We start from the raw sequence: 19398 nt of genomic DNA on the forward strand, positions 1-19398 counted from the left end.
CAGTGGCTTATTCTTGGATTTTACTGATGCTCGTTGACAGAGAGAGATCTTTTACAGTTGTCTTAAGTTGTCATTCATGTTTTAAAGTGAATCCCCCAGTATTTTAGTGCTGCACTTTCAGAAAAGGCAGATAATTCAGTAGATTTGCAGTGGTTATGAGTTTATGAGCATATTTCATGCTCTTTATGACTGTGGTTTATAGCCCGAAATAAAGATCCAGTTCTTCTGTTATTACTCTGTAAATGGGATTGAGATGTTTTAGCAGAGACATTTCTTTCTACTTCTGACTGTCTGAGTCAGATTTGGCCAGTGTCAGCCGAAACCTGCTTTACTGTCCCCTCACGTCCTCTCTCTCTCTCTCTCTCTCTCTCTCTCTCTCTCTCTCTCACACACACCCCTCTAACGCACTCCTCTCTCTCTCTCTCTCTCTCTCTCTCTCTCTCTTTCTCTCTATCACTCACACACACACACACACACACACACACACACACACACACAGAGAGAAAGAGCTTCTGGCGCTCCTCCAGTTGGCAGGCGCTGGTACTGAGGTAACAAGCTAACTCTGGTCAATTACACCAGTCACAAAGAGCAAATGAGGGAACGGATGGAGATACTGAGAGAAGCAGAGGTCAGGGCCACGGAGAAGTGCATGTAAGACATGTTGCTTTGAGTAGGACACTTGGTTCTGTTCTTTTCACTTTTAGAAGTGAGAGAACAAAAAATTCTTAAATACACTGTTCCATATTTCAGTCATATTTCAGTGTCTTGTATGTGTGCAAAGATCTCAAACAACTTTAAGCTCTCATTTAAGCAGTAGCCCTCAATCTCCTCATCACCCACTTAAGCTGAGCATCCTCTGCTCTGCGTGCCATTTGATGGCCCCACTTAGCCTGACATACGCTGTCCAGCACTTATTCTCTGTAGTTACCCTGATGTTCGCAAAGCCATGTGTTTTCTTGCACAGATTCCCCAAACCCTTTGCCGCGAGCTTAAACTCTTACATATGACTCAGAGAAACTCATGTCTGTGTGTGTGTTTGAGTATTAAGAGCTTCCGCTAGCTCTACATGTGATCTTTAGAGGCCCAAACTGAACAAGGCATTCTAGGATACATGAAGGGAGATTATAATTGACAGTTCTGGAAGCTGAGATGTTGCAAGATCAAACCTGTTTTTGGAATCTTTTGTGGTTCAAGGTGATGCAGCTGCTTTACCTAGCATGACCCAGATGCTATACCAGGTCAAAACCAAGTCCATTAACTATTGACCAACCAGAAACCAAGAAATACTTTACATTTGGTTTCATTTGATGTTTTGTGTTGTGTGTTGTGTTGTTTTGTTGTTTAGCTTTTTAGGATGCATTTTCCAAAACCTTCTAAAAATGTGTTGGTATTTTGTTTTGTATTATTTTTTTTTTATTTTTATTATTTTTTTTTTTGCTATATATATATATATATATATATATATATATATATATATATATATATATATATATATATATATATATATATATATATATATATATATATATATATATAATATATATATATTCCTCTCTCTCTCTCTCTCTCTCTCTCTCTCTCTCTCTATATATATATATATATATATATATATATATATATATATTTATGTATATATTTAATTGTCTTATTTTTGTTTTTAGTATCCAAATTCCAAAACCAAAAGCCAGTATTTAGTTGTATGGTTCAAAAAAAAATCATTTTGTCTTATTTTACCAAGACTTCATGCAAAATATTTTTGTTCTTCATTTATTTTCTCTTATTTTTAGATTTCAGCTAAATGGCCATATTGCTTTTGACAGTCAGTGAAGCTCCGCCTTCTGCACAAACCGGTTCACACACTTGAAAAATCTGTTCTCCTTCCATCTGTGTGTGTTTGTGTTAGGGTGGGTGGCATGGCTGTTGTGGGTTTGTATACATCTTCCTGTGCCACCCAGGAGAAACAAGAGTTGCATTTCCTCTAAAATCCCTCCGTGCTGATTACACTCTTTGATTTCAGCTTTGTTCCTTTCCAACTGCTGCGGCAGTGGAGAAATCTCTGCGTTTATTTATTAAAGGCTTGCGCAGGCTGTGGGGCAACCTGTCAGATCCATTAGACGATCTCTCATCAAAAGAAAGAAAGGCAGAATGTGAAGGAGAGGTTTTATAGATTTAGGAAAAAAGGGTGTTAAAGGGGCGGAGAGGTGGGGGTCTGGGAGTGTTTGGTTGCGGTGTGGTGCTGTAAACGTGTTTAGCAGAGCCGCATTAAGACTTCACACAGCGCCGGCAGGAACTCTCCAGTTTCATAAGACTGATCTCTGCACCAACTCCACAGGGCATTTTCTCCACAAATGTCATCTCTCTCTCACACACGCAGGGTCAGACAGACTTTAACCCCCTTCCGGTGACCACATGAGGACACAACTGTGCATGTGTGTGTGTTTAAATAACTTGGCCATACTTGGTTAATTGACTCTTCTCGCTAAGTCTTGCCTTAACATGACTGATAGAACCTCAGCAGTTTTAGCAATAACAGCTACATTTGCTCTAAAGTAAATAAACATGTCATTAGTTTATCTTTTGATTGACACTATCCACTGTAGTGTTGATAGTGAATACATGAACGCTTGTAGAAACAGTACATTAATGTCCTATGGAAACATGTGTGCTATGTGTTATCTTCTGCTTTAAAAGGATTTAGGTGTACGTGTTAGTCAGTGAATGCTACATTATAATCTCCTCTCATTCTGCTGGTGTTGAGTGTATTGATCCGGTAAGACTGTGAGCTCTGAGATCTCTCATGCTTTACCACATTTAATGTGTGGGGTTTCCTCCTAGTCACATGCCGCTTCCTCTGTCCAGAGCGCTCACACACTCATGCTCATCTCTCTGTGTGCGTGTGGTGTTCTGCTCACTTTAAACACACATGATCAGCTCTTGAATGTTTTGTGGTTTATGAGTATGTAATCAAACACTAAATCAGCACATGCTGAAATCTGCAGTCATCAATCACACAAGTGCTACACTTCCCAAAAATGTGCTGGTTTAATTAACTGGATAATAACTTTTTGGTTAATTACATGCTAAAATACAGTTCATTATATTTTACATGCATTTTCCCTAAAATCGCTTCATAAAATGTGGTGGAAAAAAATGTCAGCAGATCCCATCTGGGCCTATCAAACATATCAGATTTGTCCCACAAAATGACTGATGTCAGTCCCATTAGCTTTGTGGTAAAGATGAGCAGGCAAATTCTGCTCTGAATTCTGCCCTTATGGCTGCCCAAAATGTAAATTTTGTGGGATAGGTAGAGAAAAAAAACGGCAGTGTGGTTGGTGTCTTCAAAGACAAAGCTATTTTATTAGATTAAGTTAACATGGTTTGGGTTCTTCAACCCTTTTTGGAAACTTTGGAGCCGTTTGTACTTGCCTGTGTGGAAAACTCATTTGGTCTTGTCCTTGTAATTACCATATTTTCTGAGTAGCTGGTTTGCATTAGGAGAGTGGACTTAACGTCTTGAATTTTCTTAGTCAAATTATATGACATCACATTTGAGGAGCTTGTTCACAAGGTCACTGTGCTAAATTGACTTTTACCTCAGATACAAAAATTCCTTGATCAAGTCACAACTGTTTGATTTGATAGGACCACATGTTCTCCAAGCTGATTCAGAGCTCTCCTTCCTGTTTCTGCAGGATGGTTTAATTTTGGTCAGTCCTAATTGCTCAAGACTGTATGGTGTTATCCCTTTAAAACATGGTCCTTGTTGTATGTCTTGTTTAAAGGGCAGCTAGAGGCTTCTTTAGGTGTGTGGTCTCCTGCAGGCTGTGGCAGATATCAGGCCTGCTCAGACTCACACTGAAGGAGAGCGTTTAGTTAGATTTACCCTGCTTTAATATCCTTCATTCAGCCTCTCCTAGGCTGTTAAGAAATTTCATGAACCACAACAAAGAGTTAGACTGATCTAACCCTCTTTTTTTATGTGTCTAGGTAAGCTTTTAAACGTAGTATGGTTTGGGCCCAAGCCCGTCATTCCAAATTTGTATTTATGGACAATTGAATGAATAAATTCAGGTGTGTTTAATTAGGTTTGGAACTAAACTCTGTAGGAAGGTAGCCCTTTAGGAGCAGGACTGGACACCCCTGGCCTGTACAATCTTTGGTGTACTGATATGACTAATCATCATCTCAAGCTGCAATCTAGATGCTGCATCTCTCTGACTGTATTTCTTTTAACCTTGTTTTCCTCTCACGTTATCTCTCTTGCAGTTATCTCTCTCTGCCTTTTGAGAAGCCGCTGTGGTACAGATCTGTTGTGTTAATTCATCAACAAAAGCCTGGCCAACTTCTGTCTCTCGTTCGCTAGCAGAATTAACTGTGGGGCCCTAGTCCAGGGCCATTGCGTATAGAGGTTTTGTTGTTAAAGCCTCTTTTTATTGGGCCAGCTGTAGCACTGAAGGTGGCCAGCTCTCTCCTATAACCTATAATTCAGCCTGGCATTTATTTATTTCTGTAAAAACGAAACACACTGCTCTCTTATAAATCTATTACTTTTTGGCCATTGTTTTGCACTTGACGCCACTGATTGGCGATGGCAATTTGTCACTCAAGCATGTCGAGCTTGGTTGTGCCATCCATCTGCGGGCTGCCCGTGGCACAGTGCTCATTGGCACTCTGTACAGTCACTGCAAGCACACCTACAGGAGAGAATGACTTTCAAGGAATCAGGGATTCAGGGATCTTTAAATCTGAGCAGGTATGAATACCTCGAGAGTTCTTGGGCCTACACTACCCCCATTCCACTTACCAGTATCCTCTCGAAATTGAGTACTGTTCCTGACCAGTACTGAAAGATGTTTCTAAAAGCGTCTTTCTCCATTGATGAGCTTTGAAAGGAGCCATGTATTCTGCTGCAATGTGGATGCATAACTCTGAGTAAGGAATGCAAGGTTATAAACTGCTTCCCAAGGATCAGGCTCCAGCTAAGCAACTCTTGGTTCCAGTGCACTCTGTCATTGCAGTGGTAGTGATCTCATTTTGTTATTGTCAGTCAAAAAGAGGTTAAAGTCAAGGTCCAGGAAAGATAGTAATACTTTTTAAAAGGACTGACCCTAAGGACCCTTGGCTCTGGAGTGGCCCGTGTTGCGCAGACATTCCAATGCACTGAGGTAAAGGTTGTAATAGGGTGCCTCTGTTGGCCTCCTGCTCCGGATAACCGCTCTCCCTCTCTTTGTTGTCCCATTCATGGCTTTTGCTCAGAGCAAACAAAACTAAAGCACTTTCTTATCATGACTGACTCTAGCCATGTTTTGCTCTCCAACCAATCACATTCAATCAGCTTACGGCAGACCCAGAGATCATAGATGTACGCTTTGCAGTGCTGACCCAAATCTCAGGCAAATACCGCTGTGTGTGCTTGTTTCCTTTCTTCCTCCAGCATCTGGAGAACATGTGTCGAGAGAGGAAGAAGCACTTTAATATTTTTGTTCTTGAAGGCCGTCTCTTCTAGCCTTGTTTTCCTGCTCTATTGCTTTGTCTTTTCGAGGAATTCATGTTATAACAAATTTTTGATGTTAAGAGAAAGATCACTGTTGGCACGTGGCCTACATTCTTTGTTGATGAGATCCAGGTCTGTGTGCCTATATTTAGCATTGCTCATATGAACAGGCTTCCAGTGCTCTTTTAAAAGAGCCTCTCGCGAGAGTATGGACTGCCTGCCTGCTAATGAATCCACTGTCATTATGTATTCATCTGGGAAGGAAGGCGTACAGTATGAACTTCCAACATGCAGATAAAGGAGTTTATCTTTTGTTAGTTCGTGCTTCTTTCAGTGTCGGTATGATATACATTCTCTTCATGATCTGATTGACTGCAACCTTGGTAGAGGTACAGATTTCAGGTGTTATTGGATAATTGCTACACTCTGGATGGTTGATATACTTAGTTTGCACCATATGCCATTTTTAGAGTCATTACATTCAAACTTTTGCAGAAAATGTTAAGTTGTTGCATGAGGGAAACTACTGGATACCTGCTTGGTTGATTGTTACCATTAACAGCAAGGTAAAATATTAGTTAAAACTAGTCAGCTTCACTAGTCAGTCGTTAGAGGTCAACAGACCTTTGCTTCATCCATTGCGGTGTGCGCCTGTGGTTGCTAATGCCACTGAGCAACCTGTCTGGAGGGGATGTTTGCAAAAAAGATTACAATAAAAAGGGAAGTTTCTCAGGCTGTACAGGAAATGCATGCTCAATGGTGGTTACAGACAGATGCTCTGTGTTCAGTTTAGCCTCTGTTCGCTCTTTTAAACTTTTAAAAAATAAACTTTGCTAGTAATGGCACATGCCTGTTGTCTTGTTGACTGGTGGAGATCTTGCATCCTCATTGCGTATGCCCTCATTGGAACGCTTTAAGTATGCTAGGAGCCCCAAGTCCCACTTGGGCCATCTATGTGATGTGTGTGTATGGATGAGTGTGAGTGAATGAGAGACACTTCTCCTCACTCTGTCACACACCCATGTGCTCCTGGTGCTCATTAACGAGGCTCCGAGCTCCTTCGGGATGGAGCAGAGGGGGTTTTGGGAGACAGGGTGAGTGTTCGTACGTGTGTCTCTTAGCTTGTGCCAGTTCTCAGTGTCTCGTCACATCTGAGTACCGGTGCTGCCAACCAACTCTGCCAGTATATGAACGAGCCTGGCATCGTCATGCTAACTGCCAGAAGCAGCTTTCTGATGCTTGTCTTTGCGACAAATTTTGTTTGACAAGTTTGTGTGTGTTGTTTTTTGTGCATGTTTTTGGCAGATTAGCTTCTTGATGATATGATTCTTATATGATTTTTAAGTCCAGTGTACTTCAGTTTTAAACCGAAAACACTTCCTTTGAAAGCATACTTCATTTGATAGCATGTGCGAACAGACGCTTCACACGTGCACCAGAATGCTTCATCATTGTCCAGTTTATATGCAATTTCTCTGTAAAAGTTATAACTGATTAAACTAGAGTGTCAGGTATATTTAACACGCATTGCATTGTTGCATCATTGTGACAACCCAGTGTGCAATGGAGTGACCTTCAAATCCTGTTGAATCACATATGTTGTTCAGTTAGTTAGCTAGCTATAAACATGTTGACAGTTTAATTAGACTTTGGATTACTTGCTCAGCAAGATTCTCTCCGAACTGTTGTTCAGACAAGACAGAAGATGACTGGTTGATTAAAACAAGTAGAACACATTGTATGCTGATGCAAAGTGGCCACTGTGGCTATGCTAACAATGCGACACATACTTGTATTATATTTACTTACAAACAAACTTGTTTTGACATTTTAGTTTGTGTAACTAGACACGGTTCACATGTCCCTTGTATCCTGTCATGATTTTCATTTTAATTGTGAATCCAAACTTTGGTACACTTTGCTTATTACACAAAGGGATGCGCAGCAGCACACATTTTTAAAAATGAAAAATTACATTCTGCCATGTAAATAGCGAACCTGCTATGGCGTGAGTGCTACTGGCTTTTAAAGGGGATGGCAGATGAGACTCTGATTGGTTTATTGCACGTTACGCCCCAAAAACACCCATTACTCATTAAGAGAATAGGGACAACCCATTTAGACCATGTGCCCGGGCGCGCTGACCATTTTCCTGTCGTTAAACTAGCAAAAGTGGATTTGGACAAGTCCTGAGTGTACCTACGCCGTGCGCTTTAGATCTTGCGCTTAGATCGTTAAAATAGGGCCCTAAGTGTAAAATTAGCATTAAATGTATAGCCGCATGGTTTGATTACCTCAGAGAAGAGTCTCTTCCAAGAGCAGCATGTGTATAAGTTGACTCTCAGCGGGGGGAAAAAAAATGAATAGGTTGTTTGCAATGTGTCCAGCTATCAAAACTGTGCAATTAGCTACCACACTGACTCCTGCCAGCCTTGTCAAGTCGCACATCCATGGACACTACGAAACACAAGCTAACACTGAATATCTGTACTTGCGCAGAACCTCTGTGACTTGGTATTAGTTTTAACGTTGGGAGCTGTAATATGATTGTTCCATTCTTCTGATCGTTGTTTTCATTGCAGGCTAGTGAGCTGTGCTGCGCTCCTACAGCTCTGTTAACGCCAGTATCCAGCTCAGCATTTTCTTCCGAGCTGGAATGCTATATGTAGCGCAAGAAGGAAATAACTGTGGCGGCTTGCCAGGCTTTGAGGGAAGGGGGGATGGAGAGGAGGGTGGAAAGGAAAAAAGAAAACAAACTTGAAGGCAAAGCGTTCGTGGTCGGCTCCCAGAGTTGAGAAAGGAGGTTTTTTTTCAGGAGAGATGTGTGTGCGCGCTGTGAGGAGTAATGCTCTATTCAGACAGCAGCACTGGCCTGGTGCCAGACCGCGAGGTGATAGCGAGCGCGGGGTAATTGCTGCCTACCCGGCAGCCTGCTGGATTGTGCTCCTGGGATCCAGTGACAGCATCACGCCTCTGAGCGCTTCAGCCCACCTCGCCGTCTGTGCTGTGCGCTCTACGCGCACTCGCACGCTAATATTATTGCCGTCTCTTGGCATAGGACCCTAGCGCAACACATTAGAGCAATAATATGTAGTATTCTTAAAACTGACACTTTGTATCGCTTGCTAATTCTGGTGTCTTTGAGAACAGTGCTGTGGTTGAGCTGCGGCTTTGCATGCAGGCTATTTTGAGCCGTGTGCGTGCATGTCTGCAGGTGTGTGTGTGTGTGTGTCTAACGAGGTGCTCTGGTGGTTTCACACACCACACGCCCAATCAGGCGCTCAGGCTTCTGCAGCGCATCAGTGCGTAGAGCAGTCTTGAGGTGTGTGTGTTTGTTGACATGTCTGCTGGGAGATCTGATGTTCACCTGTCAGTGTCAGCCCCCGCACAGGAACTCGCACACGCACACACTCTCATGCCTTTTGTTTCCCTAAGCCCCGCCTTCTGCTGAACCCCACAGGAAACAATGCCACCGTGCAAACCTTACACTTCTAATTAGGTCTTTCCTCCAGATTCGTCCAGTTTTGGGTCTCAAATCCATTAAACTGACAAAAGTCATGTGTAGCGCAGTAACTATTACTAACTGTTGTTAGTAATAGTTAGCTTGTGGAAGCTTTTTCTGTTTTAGCAACTAAGTGTTAAGAATTGAACCTTGCAGTTCATTGAGTTGATATGTGTGATCAGGTGATCATATATCACATAGACAAATACTGAAAAAGGGACTCAAGCCATATAAAGGGTCAAGAACTAAAAAAACAATATTTAGGTCAATGTTTCATCCATTTGGATTATACGATTTTAACATATCGTTGCTGCCCGATGAAACTCACGTATGTCCAAAACGGTTACTTTTCAGGAAGTGAAAAAAAAACACCGTATTTCAAAAGCAGTTGAATGTAACGTTGTCATACTTGGTACGGCATCTTTACATGTAACCATATTCTTGCCAGTGTAATGATATAATCCACATTTGACCAAAATTGAGTTTAAATGGACATACGTGCATATTTTACAGTAACGGTGGTCGATACGCGTTCTTCCGATCATTAATTAGAATGGCCAAGTCGCGTTTCATATTGACAGATGAATACGCTCAGTTTATTAAATAGCCTATAGCTTAGTTTATTAAATACGCTTAGTTTATTTAATATTACTTATAAATTTATTAAATGTCTCTTGCAAACTATGAAGGGACAATGAATCAATACACTGACATGGTAATGCTAGACAGATACTTTGTTTGCACAGTCCTACCGTAATTTTGTCACTCCTAGACGTACGTCTGGCGTCAGGGGGGAAACATTTACCTCGATGTAGGAAAGTCATTGTCTCACCAGGCTATGTTTATTTGGCAATGTATTGCAGAAAAGAAAGTGAAACTTCACAAGACCGGCGAGATGCTTCCACAGGGCGGGAGATACACGGCGTGATTGACAGCTTTGACACCAAATGGATATACGTGAAAATCAGATGACATGATTTCACAACTTTTCATTGGCCATTTAGATATGTGAAGCATACTGTATACGGAAATGAACCTGGACATTCAATCCGTCGAAAAATCTCAAAATCGGCAAAATAGACATACGTGGTTTTCATCGGACAGCGACGATATACTGCTAAATTTAATGTGATGCATACATTGTACATAAATGTAACATGGCAAAAAATCATGGCATAGTTTATTTAGTATTTGCATCTGTTTATTTAAATAATCACTCAAATTACAATACAATGCAGTACTTATTTATAAAACACTTTAAAAAGAAACGGTTGACCAAAATGCTGAACCAGTTGAAACCAATTAAAGATATTCATGATAAATATTAACTTTTTATTTATTGTGTATTTAAAACACATTTAGTTTATTAGTACTGTTACAGAAATGTGTCCGTTTCTTACCTGTCTTTTTTATGTTTGGCTGACAAATATGTATCACTTTAAATGTATTTGTTTGTTAAAACTGTGTGATTAAAATGGTTGGAAAATTAATATGCAATTCAAATACATAAATCTTAAATTTAGGCCTATATATCAACTATCTAAACACCATAGCAAACATGTAGCAATGTGCCTTTGGTCCTTCTCAAAGGCTCACCATGAAAACAACCTGCAACATCCTAACATTGTGAAGATAAGTTTTGCACAGGCAAACCCCACTTATTCGCAGAACATTTAAAAGTGGCACCAGTTTCTTTTTGAGGTTTATTTTTCTCATGCATTAAAGCATTACACACAGAAATCTCTCTCCAGTATGTAGTTTATTAACAGTTAACCAAGAACCGATTGTGTTATTTTTATCATATAGTATTGTCTGCACCGTGACTCCTTCATTCACATGTAGAAGGCTTCATTACTATTTTTGTTTTTGTACTGTAGCTGTCTGATGCGCTTCTCCTTCAGTACAGTAACTGTGAGAAACACAACTCCCCCCGATATGGCACGGGAATGTCTGTAGTTCCCCTCTCGAGACGAGTGCTCTGAGAGAGAGGAAGCCGTTATTGTCTGTGTGGGAAATAACATTTTAACTGGCTCTTTGAATGTCACTGTATGTGGTTATTTGCTACCATTAGTGCCTTTCACGTCATCTACAGATGAATTCTACTGATAAAACTTATGCACTCGCTGTATTTAAATGTTTATTCTTATCTTCTCATTTTTTATTTAATATTCATATTTAAAATTAAAATTTTGTTTTTGGCTACTACACTACTGCTGTTTATTAAATATGGTATATTAAATAATACTTCCATTTGGTGAAGGTCTACAAGCAAACCTGTTAGTGAATGAAAATAGCAAAACTCCTGCTGCACACACTTGTTATTTATAGCACGCCTGTGAGAATCTGACCTGTGTGAGACCTGCGTGGACAATAATTCTATAGATAGATTCAGAATTGTTATCAAGGATTGTTGTCTGGAAAGGAAACTGTATTTTTTGGAAAGGAAGTACTCGTCTTTGTTCCATTCTTAAAATCTCCCTAAAAGATTACGCAGATTTTGAAATAGTCAGAGATCAAACAAATCACTGATCCTAACGAAGAGGGAAAATGAAGTCATCATGAACCATCACAATAACACCTTTTGATATTTGGCAGGGAAGTGTGTTTGTGCGCATCTAAATGTGTTTTTTGTGGAAAGTGCTGTAGATTGATTTTATTTGTTTACTCAAGCAGCTGCATTGATGTTTGTCAGTGTCTTGAGTGCTGATGAGGTGTCTGCTATAGTGCTGATCTTCTTTCTCTTTGCAGGATGATAATGATGGTATGCCCTGGTCGGAGGAGCGGGTGGTGCGGAAGGTGCTCTATCTCTCGCTGAAGGAGTTCAAGAGCGCTCAGAAGCGCCAGCTCTGTGATGACCTCAGCAATGGAGGAAAAGGGCCTAATGGTAAGACATGTCTTTTCTTCACTAATCATCTAATCACTGCGGTAATATCTTGTTAAACTGTACACAGGCTTGTTTTTGTTTAGTTTTTCACCTGCTGCACAAGTCTGTTACCAACACTTTTATATAGGGTGACCATACATCCTCTTTTTCCTGGACGTGTCCTGGCCAGGATTTCTAAATTGCTAAAAATGACCAGATTTGGCTTTGTTTTCCTATTGTTTTTATACTGGATAAAAGGTAATGACTGATAAGTATGGTGCAGGCATCGCACATAATCAACCAATCGTGGCATGCCTTATAAGGTGGGATGTACAGAGAACAGTCAAAGCAATATAGATAACATACATATAATGTACGAAGATTATAGACAACAAAACAAAGCCAAACCTTTACATTTTAGGCTGAACAATTTAGAAATCCCAGCCAAGACTTGTCTGGAAAAAACAGGATATCACCCATTTGATATTAAAATCTGTTATTAATGTTTCCCATCATATGAAGGAAGCCAGCTTTGATTTAGCACTTTCTCTTTGAGTACAGTACAAAGATAGTTTGGTTTGATCTACTTTTGTTTGGTCAAAGGAAGCTCCTAAGGAGGCTTCCAGTGAGTTTATGTATAAAAGTGCCATATGATCCAGGTTACTTCAGAGCTCTGGAAGTCGTCTGATAGCCGTGTGTCTGACGCTGCAGCTTGGCAGTCTGGGACTTCACTTCACACGGCTTCAGAAAGCCAGAGATTTCACTAAAAAAAGCTCTGAGACTCTACAGGGAACAAAGAACAGGCCTCATACGTAGGAGTCTGCACAGCCAGACAGAGGCGAGGGGGAAAGACTTCTCTTGATGTGGGCTTACCCTTTTTATCACTCAGCTGGGAAAAAGAATGAAAAACAAAAGAAATAAAACTGAAGTGAGACTCTATTCCCTTTCACCAGTTGATAGCTTTTGTCAGGAGTGACATGACATTTCTCTTTACTTACAGTAGATAGAATTATTTAATTGATTTTGAACAAAACAACTGTCAGAAATAGTCCACTTACAATGCCATAAGGAATTTTACAAAATGTACTTTCTCTCTAAGTGTTCTGTTTCACAAATATTTGAGATCAAAGGTAAAATTGTTGCAGATGGTGTTTGATTTCACTTTTAAGGTCTTCGCTCATGTCTTATTTTAACAACAGAGTTTGTTGTCTAATGTAAATATTTTTGAAAGACTTTTCGATATTTTTCAAACATCGTCAGTGTTTCGTCTGCTAAATGATTGATGTCCTTGAACAGCATATTAAATGGGCCTGTAGTCTCTCGCAACCTTATTTTGTTTGCAAACAAATATCTCAGCTACTCTGAACAAAGTTTATTATTCAGAGTAGCTGCCATGTGGTCGGTTGGTGACCGGTTATCTCGTCCCAGTGACTCTAAAAACAGCAGGTGTTCAAACCCAAACCCCTCACTCAACATGTAAACATGCAGAGAGACTCAAGCCGAAAGGGTTTCTTTTGAGACTACGGCAGGAGGCTAGATACACACTCTTTGAATAAACTCTTAAACTGATAATAAGCTCTTATCACAACAGCCCTTAATCTTGTTTTCTTGTTGTCTTATGTGTTACATTGCGTTGCTACCTCAGGGTAACGCTAATCCCTTTGAACGCAGGATGTTTAACGAAGGGTGATGCATGAAGACTTTGTTCACAGATACAAATGCTCAACAGATGCAAACGTAGTGTGTTTTGACATGAAAAGATCAGCGTCAGATTTAGGTTCCTTCCGTACATCATGGCGTGGATGATTTTTACTGCTCACGAGAAATCAGTAAACAAATTTTTTTTACCAGGATATGGAGCGAGAGCTGCATTTGCTTTCTTAAAAAATATAAAACAATTAAAACAATTGTTAATCTATACACTAATGCATCAGATGCACTTTTTTGTTGCATCATCTTGCTTTTCAGTGTTAGCATTTTTTTCCCTCCCTTGCTAAACCACTCTCCCAGATTATGACTTGTTGACAACTGTCTGTGGACAGTGTTGTTCTTTCTCAAAGAACTAATTCTTTAGGTCTTTTTTTTTTATGTATTTTTCTATTTGTGTGTTTGTTTGTTTAATTTGGTTTGGTTTTTGTTTCATTTTTGTCTTTTGTATTTTTCTTTTTTTATAATCTCAGACCATCTGAAATGAAGCTCAATATAGTCAATGCACAGATCCATGAGTAATGGAGAGTCTTCAGATGTATGAGGAACCAACCTCTATGTGACTGTAGATCCCTACTTGGCTGCTCTGCTCCCGAACCCCATCGTTTCCCAGCTCAGCTGACAGAGCAGACAAAAGGGGACCATCAGGGGACATGTTTTAGCTTTTGTGTTCCAAACAATGTGGCACTGGCGTCCATTTTGAGGCAGCGTTAAGAGGACACAAACAGCCTATTTTGGCCAAAAATCAACTGCAACTGCATCTGCCACCACAGGCCAGACATGCTCTTATAGGGGACATATGCAACACTTTTGTAAATTTATTTTTGCACCAGAGCCCACTTGCAATATTTGTCAAGTGGTTGTAATTTACATGACCAATTTCATAGCAGACTACTTAAATAAAATCCATATAATTAACAGTTATCACCCTATATCTCCCAATAATACGTTTTAGCAAGATGATATTTGAATGCTTAGTTTTATGATAAAAGCTGTGTAGTTTTCGTGCTATCTGTTTCAGTCATTTTCAAAACAGATATGCCGATAAAATAATTTAAAAAATAGATTTTTCAGAGCTCTTAGTCTTTTTTTTTTTTGACATTAATTTTAATTTTTACACCAGATTCGGAAAATATCGGTTATCTGTCTACTTGATCTGTAATAATTGGCATCGGCCCTGAAAAACACATATCATTTGACCCCTAATGTTTTTGAATTTTTTATTTTTTTAAGTCCTCAGTCCAGTCCAGTCCAGTAAGGACCAGGCCATGGTCAACGGGCAGCACAATGGGTCCTAACCATGGCATAAAGTTGCAGGTTTCAAGTGACAAGCAATTTATGTGTTCATTTGGAGTGTTATAACTCAGTCTAGATTTCTTTTGTGTTGATACAGTTATGCTTAAGAGCATCTGATATGTGACAGGACACTTCTATACTGCATTTCTCCATTGATTCATATTCGAAATTAATTAATGGGTTGCACATCATAAGAACACACTGCTCGTGCGACATCCCGCTCTCTGTGGAAACCAGGAGGTGAACGCAGCAAGGCGACGGGCTTAGTTAAACACGCATAAATATGATTAGAGGGCCTGAAGGACAGACGGTTGATAAACCGTCACACGCTCTCCCGGCCTGTAGAGAGAGAGAGGGAGACAGGACGTTTGGCTCAACCGCTAGACTCCGACTGTCTTTCACACAGCCACTCAAGTGAGACCAACATATGTAAAACACAGCACGGGAAGCGAGCAGCCCGCGTTAAGCTGTTTACATCTGATCCCTCTCCACCCACGTCGGCTTGGCTTGGCCGGCTCTCTCGGGTTTTGGCTTCCCGTGTCGTGATGAAGGCAGCGGCTCGCGAGCTTGTTTGCTCTTGCACTTCAGGAGTCATTTTGAATATAGGACATGTTGTTTTGCTGCTTTTCTATTTGGAGTTAAACCGTCACAATTTTCTCAAAGACAATGTTTTGTCGCATGAGAGAATAGAGCTCTTAGGACTTGGAACGCATGGATGCTTTGAAGTCCAGCCATATTGGTCTGTATATGAGAGAGAAGCATTTTTATAGCTTTTGATGTATGTGTTGGAAAGTAGCTTTATTGTAGTTTCTTTCTTCTCCAGCTGTTTTTATGGCCGGCTGGAGATTTGAGGTCCAGCTATGGGAATGTTTGATGATTCTGGATATTCGCTTAACGAATGTAAATCAGCTGAGCCAAAAAAACAAAACAACAAAAAAAACAAGAAGATTTAACTCTATAATCCCAGATGCTTTATCATTAACATCCAGAGCACTTCACACATTGTATTACATCTTTTCTTGTCTTAAATGCTGTTCCCACTCATCTTACTTTTAATGCAAAATATCTATTTCCCCCTTTTTTTTGCTCACTTATATGTGATAATCATGTCCTTTAAATGTTCATTGTCAAACAATTTAAATTTCAGACCTAATAAGGAAGCTTATGTATTATTAAATAGTGTTTCTTTATAGGAGGAGACCTAGTTTTCAGTTATAAATGTAATTTAATGTATTATATAAACAGAATAGTAATATGTTATTAAAAAGTAACTTTAAGAATTACATTAATTGTCAAAAAAAGGGAAACTCACCAAACAACAGCAACATGAAAGTGATTTTATAATAGTATATAATAATGGCAATAACATTAATATATTATTTATTATATAGAGACTGCAGATAATTTTAACTTTCTCCTTCATTGTTTATGTAATGATGCACCGTTTCATATTTACAAGCTCAAATCAGCACAACTTAAACATTGGTGATGGCACAATTTCATATTCTTACATTGACTTTCAACTATAAAATTCTGGTTAAATTACAAGGAAAATCCAGTAATTCCTTGATTATTTTTTTTTAGTGCCAATGTGAATAGATCTATGGATGGCAATGTTTCAGTTTCAACTTTTTAATGTGTTTGTAATTTGCATCAAAACATTAAAAGTCTACCAACAGCCTATTCATGCTAAGTGTTAAGTTTAAGTCGTCATTTTTCAGCTTGCATCTTTCGGTTGGTCTATGAAGTAAACCATCTCTCTTTTTCCATTTGCTTCTACTCCATTTCAGTTCTGCATTGCATTATTAAAGCAAAACCCCACTGTGGTGATGATATTTCATCTTAAATTTGATTACTTGACATGCTGCATCTGGAGGTTGTTACTGTTTCTCATGTTTTTGCTGTTTCTGTCTTTCTCTACAGCTTCCTTGTCAAACGGGCAGCTGAATGGATGTGGGTCTAAGGGAGGACGTAAAGAGAACGGGTCTTGCTCTCAGAGCACAGATGGAAGCAGCGAGTACTCAGAGGACTGCCCGGCCAAAAAGAGGTGAGTGACCCGCTCTTGCTCTCTCAGAGGTCAATGTTAAAGAGTTGGTTGGATCCCTGGCGGGTAACTCGAGCTGAGACTGCACTTTTAAAGACAGCTGAGAAAGAGTATGAAAACAGATGCCATTATAGTGAGGTATTCTCAGACTGAGATATTTCACTTACTGAAGATGTCAGCCTTCATGTTTTTAATTTCCTCATTTGTTTCTATTTCCAGCTTTATTTAGCAGAAAATGACAGTCAGGAGAAAAAAAAAAAACAGCTTCATTAAAAGGAGTCGGAGGACCTTATAACAAGTAGCAATTCTTTGAAATGAATTGCTGTCATGGTCGTTTTTAATTAGTCACTTTAAGACACGCTTAAACATTTCTAATTATTAATTAAAAGCAGCGGAGTTAATATGTCCAAGTGCAGTCAGTAATTAACAATTCAGCGTGTAATTTCTCAGGATGTTGTAATCTGTGATTTGGAAATGGAGAGAGAACAGAAGATGCAAGCTGCTTGGAGAAGAAACATAATTGACAAGCTTTTTTTTTATTTGAGCTGTGCCTTTGAGGCAGACGCTGCCCGGAAAATGGTGAGAAAAACAAGTGACGGGTCTTTTTCAGTAGAAAAATCCTAGACTGCTAATTTCCTCAGCCACACTGAGCTTGTAATACACTTTAAGTGCTCTCTGTTGATTCATATTTTTCATCAAATGTCCTGGTTTGGTTTGGATTCCGGCAAAGCAGCTCGTCTTGTAATTTGTGTGATATTTATTAGAATTGTAGGACTCAAAGGAATCGTTCAGCCAAAATGAAATTGCTTTCGTCACTAGATCATCATTTGAAACCCATATGGTTTTAGTTCTTCTGTGGAACACAAAAGGAGAAATTGAGGATAATATACTGGTCGTTCCTTTCCCAGAATTTACAGTGAATGAGGATTGAAGCTTTCAAGTTTCAAAAAACGACACAAAAGCATCATAAAAGTAGCCCATATTACTCTTACACTATATTCCAAGTCTTCTAAAGCCATTTGATTGCTTGGTAGGATAAACAGGCCAAAATGTAAGTCATTATTCTTTGAAAGTCTTGATATCCACCTTAGTTCTCAATAGAGTTGGGGGACTCTAACTCGGACCACAATTATGAATAAATTTAGTCTCATACAAACTTCTGTGGACTTGTACTTGAACTTGGCAGAGACTCTGACATTCTGAACTTTTTTTTATAAAGTCAAATCCATTCAGAAATAAGTGACAACATAAGGCATCTTGATGATAAACACCTCCTACTCAAACTCAATTGGTTAAGAAATTGAACTCGAGAGATGTAGCCATATTCAATGTGTGAATGTATTAAAGTCTTTCGAGAACATTATGCATTCATTTGGCCAGATTCTGACACAATATCAGAGCTATAGTTCACAGCCAATCCAGTCCCAGAATGCGTTTGCAGAGAGTCCAGTGAAATAAAATCATCCAATATGGCTGAAAATATATTTCATTCATTGCTGAAAAGTATTGATAAAAAAATATAAAAAATATGTATTTTACCCACATGGCAGCTGTCTAAGTGTTTACTTCATTCTCACTCCCTTCTTTTATGTTGCACTTGGCATTATAATTTGGAGCTCTTTGCCGTGTTACTCATTTTTAAGTCGCCCATCTCCTTTCAAACAGGATTTGACTTTGATCTGAGTGTATGGCCACATTCAATGCTCAATCACACATTCACATAGATGGGTGGCATTAGCACTATGGATGACCTATTCATCAAGCCCACTGTTTAATGGCACAACTTTCATGGCGTGCCATAAACCCCCTTACAAACAGTTGCGTAGGCCCACTGAAGATGCTTTTCTTCCTCTGGAGAGTCTGAATTAATCCCACCAACGGCTTCGAGGGAACAAAACAGCTCTGAGCGCAGACGCCACTTCAAAGACTACGCTGCCCACCGCCCACCAAACACCACACAACGCAGCGCTTCCACACCGCAGCGGCCAGACCCCAGCAGATGTCCGTTTCAACCCCCTCCTGAAAGAAACCTTCACAGAGACCTTCTGTCTGGGGTTCTGTCTGTCAAACCGCAAGCACCTATGGGAGATCGAGAGAGACGGAGTGTGTGTGGGCAGAAAGCACCTGCCGCTGGTTTACCTGTCACTTAATACCCTGTTATAATGGTTAATCAGAGCGCTGTCCTGGAGACATCATCATTAAAACAGGTTTATGTGGGGCTAGTGGGAGGCTAAAAAGAGGCGAGACGGACAGTGCAGAGAGTTAAGCAAGCACAAAGAAGTAGAGAGCAGCAGATGCAGTGTAAACGATAAAGCATTGTGGGCCATTGAGGGCTTTGCTCTTTCTGCACACAGGAGCGGCCACTTAAAGGAATATTTTACCCAGAAATAAAGATTCTGTCATGTACTCAACTCATGTAGATTCTGTCTGTACTCAACCTCATGTTTTTCTGAATCAGTGTGACTTATTTATTTTAATGAACATTAGGA

At 39.8% G+C, this 19398-nt stretch overlaps 2 protein-coding genes across 2 annotated transcripts in view; both read left to right on the top strand.

Moving 5' to 3' along the window:
- Positions 1–19398, top strand: part of LOC109085447 (atrial natriuretic peptide receptor 1-like) — a 1054061-nt gene that overhangs the window by 758719 nt on the left and 275944 nt on the right. The window lies entirely within an intron of this gene.
- LOC109111454 (protein Jumonji) overlaps positions 1–19398 on the top strand; it is a 107308-nt gene that overhangs the window by 47128 nt on the left and 40782 nt on the right. The window contains exons 2-3 of the mRNA XM_042744765.1: positions 11748–11883; positions 16789–16912. Coding sequence (XP_042600699.1) covers positions 11748–11883; positions 16789–16912 — 260 coding nt within the window. The remainder of the gene's footprint in view (positions 1–11747; positions 11884–16788; positions 16913–19398) is intronic.

Source organism: Cyprinus carpio, chromosome B19, assembly GCF_018340385.1.
Source record: "Cyprinus carpio isolate SPL01 chromosome B19, ASM1834038v1, whole genome shotgun sequence".
In the NCBI taxonomy this organism is placed as follows: domain Eukaryota; kingdom Metazoa; phylum Chordata; class Actinopteri; order Cypriniformes; family Cyprinidae; genus Cyprinus; species Cyprinus carpio.